At 24.2% G+C, this 4748-nt stretch overlaps 1 protein-coding gene across 1 annotated transcript; it reads left to right on the top strand.

Annotated features, from left to right (window-relative positions):
- Positions 1–2968: 2968 nt before the first annotated feature.
- Positions 2969–4124, top strand: LOC125369431. The gene has a single exon (XM_048371645.1). It carries the CDS (start codon positions 3021–3023, stop codon positions 3987–3989), a length of 969 nt encoding a protein of 322 aa, XP_048227602.1. The 5' UTR covers positions 2969–3020; the 3' UTR covers positions 3990–4124.
- The last annotated feature ends 624 nt before the right edge of the window (positions 4125–4748 follow it).

Genomic DNA, 4748 nt, shown 5'->3' with positions numbered 1-4748 from the left:
CATATGAAGTGTATATAGCAGAGCTATTCATGATGATACAAAGAGCTAGGGAGGCAGCTGACTTATTCGCTACAAAATTCAAAAATCTAAGAAATATAGTAAAACCTCTTTGTAGTCATATACTTGAGACTAATAAAATTTATGATTGTGAGGAGGTTATAACTTAATGGAGGTTTAAATACTAAAAATTTTATTTGGATTTAATATATAATCTTGTAGATGAAATGATATAAACTATAGACAAAATACGTTAATATCTTATCATATTATATAAATAAGATCGATGAAAAAAAAATACTACAGTAAGAAAAAACATAGCATAACATATATATTTTAAAGTTATATATATAAATATTAATGTATGGAAGAATATTTTCTTAAGGCGGAACTTAAAATTTTATAACTTATTACAATAAAAAGTTTATTCTTATTATAATTTATCCAAATTAGGGACCGTAATTGGTTATCAATATATAAAAGTTATTTCTATATAAAAATATCATTATAGAGAAATTAAACTGTATATGTAAAATATATTTAGTAAAGAAGAAAATGGTAAAAATATCTTAGAGAGGTTTAGATATTGAACTTTGTAAAAAATATTAAAGCATGGAGTTTCAAAGTTTTATAAATTTGCAGCTAAGGTTAAAAAATATATATAAAATTATTGCTCAAAGAGGAGAACCAAAAATCAATGGCTACTATAGGGAGTTAACTAAACATTTTTAACAATTCTCAATATAAAAATAGGCTCAAAGACTAAGTTATATCCTTTGAGCAATTCTCACTATAAAAATAATAAATCATATAATATTAAAATAAAATTTTATAAAAATATTAATGTCCAAGACAATTAGCTTATTCAGCCTAGAACTCAACTAATTTATTTGCCAAGTCCACAATCTGAAGATGCTTGGCTGAATGACTTTGTTTCATTTTCTTATACAGCAGAAAGGAAAGTCCCAACTTAGAAAAACTGAATAAAAATTGAGGTGGATACGCGCTTTCAACAATGCTTCTACTTGTCTATTTTTGGTCTACAAAAAGAAATATTTTCCCTTAAGTTTGGTGTGAATTTCGATTTATATACTAAATCTGATAGATAATTGACATATATTTATTAATTTTAAATAAATGAGTGTGTCTCAATCATTTAATATTAAAGCATAAAATATTTATAATATGTATCACTCTTCTATTAATTTTGATGTATACACCAAACCTATATAAGAATTATTCAATTTTCAAAGGATTCTCATATTACTCCTGAATACAATCATTTTCTATATTTAATTTATAATTGCCTCTAATTAAAAAGAATTATTTTCCCAATTATAAAAATAAAATTGGTGAAATAAAAGATAATTTATAATTTCTTTTTTCTTTTAACTAAAGACATTTCATATATATATATAATATAGACTACATTTTTCTATGAGATCCATTTGGTAATATTTTATAAAATCACATCAGATAGAATTTCAATAAAAAACATATGTGACTTTAATGTGGTTATATAATACTTTATTATAACATTAAATACTAATCAAATAAAATAATAATATTAAATACATTCTAATATTAAATACTAATTAAATAAAATGATAAAATTAAGTGTTTATTAAAATAAAATTATAGCTAATATAATAAAAATTAGTGATTATATAATGCCACTAATTTATTATACATTTTTATTTTTTATTTTTTTATGTCCATTAGATTTTAAAATTATTAAAATAAAATGGTAATATTAAGTACTTATTTAGTAAAATAATAGCTAAATATAATTATTTTCTTCTAATATAATATACTTATAACTAAAATAAGATACCTAAAAATTTAAATTATAAAATTATCAATAATTGTATATTAGCACAAGTAAATAAAATGATAGTACTACATGCTTACTAAAATAAAATGGTAACTAAATATAATAAAAAATTAGTGATTACATAATGACATTTTGTTATATATCTATTATGAATTTTCTAATTATTTTTTATACTTATTAAATTTTAAAATTAAAATAATATAATAATTAAATAAAATTATTTTTTGTAATATAATAATTTTTATTAAAATAAAATATTTCAAATAAGAAATTTATATCATAAACTTATCAATTATTATGCATGAAAATATATTGCTAGTTAGAACTATAGAAGGGCATGAAAATGCTTAAATATATTGCTAGTTAGAACTATAGAAGAGCATGAAAATGCTTACATTCAATTTTTATACTACTAATGATCTTAACTTAAAATGTAAATTAAATTTAGTGTACACAAATTTAGAAGTCTACCAGTGATTAAGAAGTGCCCTGTGCCCTGTGCCCTGATATTTTTAATTTTTAAATTACATTTAATAATTTTTTTTATTTTTTAGATTATAAATATTAATATAAATATAAATTTTTAATTTGATAAAATAAATATTTTTAATTTGATAAAATAAGATTTTAATTTTTTAATTTGATAAAATAAATATTTTTAATTAACTTACAATCTAATTAGATATTTTATAGTCATAAAAAATTATTAAACATATATTTTTAATTTTAATTAAATTTAAAAGATAAAGCTTTTAAATATATTTATAAATTCTTTGATGTATTATAAATGTCACATTGTTTATAAAATCATAATTTAGTAATAGTATATATTAAATATATGTAAAATTATATAAAAATAATATAATATAAATATATATCTAAATATACTAGAAAAATAAGACTAGTAGTACTTTTTTAATATAAAAAAAGTTCCGTCCCTCGAATGAAAAGGCGTCAAACAACAAGATAGTGTTTTAAATTTTTCTGTTATTTGATAGTGATCAATGAATTTCTGCATTAAAATCACTGGAAACAGCCATATGGATGACAATGTCAAAGACAATTAATTTATAATATAATATGGACTTTTTGTAAATGTAAATCAACATGATAATGGAGTCAATATAAAGGCCGAATCTTATTGCACTTTTCCTCACAAAAGCAAGTTACAAATCTGTTCTACCAGAACATGGAATCTATGCTGCTTCTTGGTTTTATAGGAATTCTGAGAGAAGCACTCAAAATATTCTGCAAGAATGGCAGGATCATGGCCTCTATTGCCCTCTTCACCTTCCTCGCCCAGTCTATTCTTTATTTGGCAAACTTCTTCTCCATCATGCCATTGATTTTTGACTTGCTCCTGCAGAGAAACCTCCTCCATATTGCTACTCCTGATACCCCAGGATTCACCGATATTCTCAACCATATAAGAAAAGATATCAAAATCTTATTTGAGTTGGAACTGGTTTACTTAATTCTCGATTCCATTGCCTTCTTACTCTCATCAACAGCCACAGTCCTCGCCGCAGCTATTATCCATGGTGGGAAAGAAGACTTGTCCTTCAAAGATTTGGTGTTGAGGACAGCAAGAACATGGACAAGACCACTTGTGACTTGGTTATACATAAATCTTCTTGGTCTTGTCTACCTCTTCGGATTCCTGGCAATTCTTATTGGCATGATACTAGTAATCCAAAACCCGGTTATCTTAGCTGTTGCTGCCATTTTGCTTGGTGTTTCAGCCGTACTTCACTATATATACTTAACTGTAACTTGGAATTTAGCAATTGTAGTTTCTGCAGTAGAAGAAACCAGAGGATTGAAGGCAATTATCAAGGCTTCAGAAATTGTCAAGGCCATGAAGCTACAAGGATTCTTAATGAATCTCTTGTTCTCAATATCAAGTGTGGTTTTGGTACAAGGGATGAATGTGAGTGCCAAGGCCCATGAATCAGTAGCAGTTCAGGTATGTGCAGCTTTGATAGTGGTAAATTGTGCTAGTCTGCTAAGGATGTACTGGTTTGTAGCATATACTGTGTTTTACTATAGATGCAAGAAGACGCATGGAGAAAGAGTTGAATTGGAAGAAAGGTTAGATGATGGATATAGTAAATTACCTACCACTGCTGCTCCACTTATTGGCCATAATATACCATAATGTATATTAAATGGCAAAATCCATCTTTTGGTCCTTGTACTTTTCTATTTTATTTTATTTAGTCCCTGAAGATAGATTGTATTTTAATAAATTTGTGTACTTTTATTTTTAATCATTTTTAAGTCTTTCCATTAAGGGCGCGCTCACATACGACCTTAAACATGCAAGTAAAATATTTAATTTTGGTTCATTAGGTTCTTAAAAATTTATTTTATTTTGAAATATCTCTGAATTTTTATTTTTTATTTTTTAAATTCTTATATAAACGTTTATTAATTTTCAGAGTTTTTTTTTTCAAGAGAAGAATTTAAGAATAAACAATGAAATAGAAAAATAATGCGAATGAGGCAAAAAAATGAAAGTAATATAAAAATATTGAAATTGAGAAATTAAAGTGCAATTTAGCAACTTAATAGAATACTTAGAAGAAATTTTTTTTTCTAAAAGTAATTTGTCTCTAAGTGCAGTATCATCTTTATATGATATATTCAATTTAAAAATCACCTCCTAAACAGATATACAATAACTTATTTCAAAAGATTATCAACATATTCTTTTTAGATTATGTACATCAGTTTGATGAATTGTTGAGATTGACATTTATTAAAAAAATTAGCTTGCAAAATAAAAATAAATTAACACTATTAATTAGATATTATTGAATTTGGAATTTCACAGATCTCTTAGGATGCATTGAGATAAAAAAATTTAAAAAGAAAATCTAAATTTAATGAATTATCTCATATTGCAATTTTACGA

The sequence above is a fragment of the Ricinus communis genome, chromosome 3 (assembly GCF_019578655.1).
Source record: "Ricinus communis isolate WT05 ecotype wild-type chromosome 3, ASM1957865v1, whole genome shotgun sequence".
Taxonomy (NCBI): domain Eukaryota; kingdom Viridiplantae; phylum Streptophyta; class Magnoliopsida; order Malpighiales; family Euphorbiaceae; genus Ricinus; species Ricinus communis.
This window is presented reverse-complemented; position numbering and strand designations above follow the sequence as displayed.

What these genes read in the sequence shown, in the direction of transcription:
- LOC125369431 (XM_048371645.1), top strand. Translation starts at nt 3,021, where the DNA reads ATGGAATCTATGCTGCTTCTTGGTTTTATAGGAATTCTGAGAGAAGCA.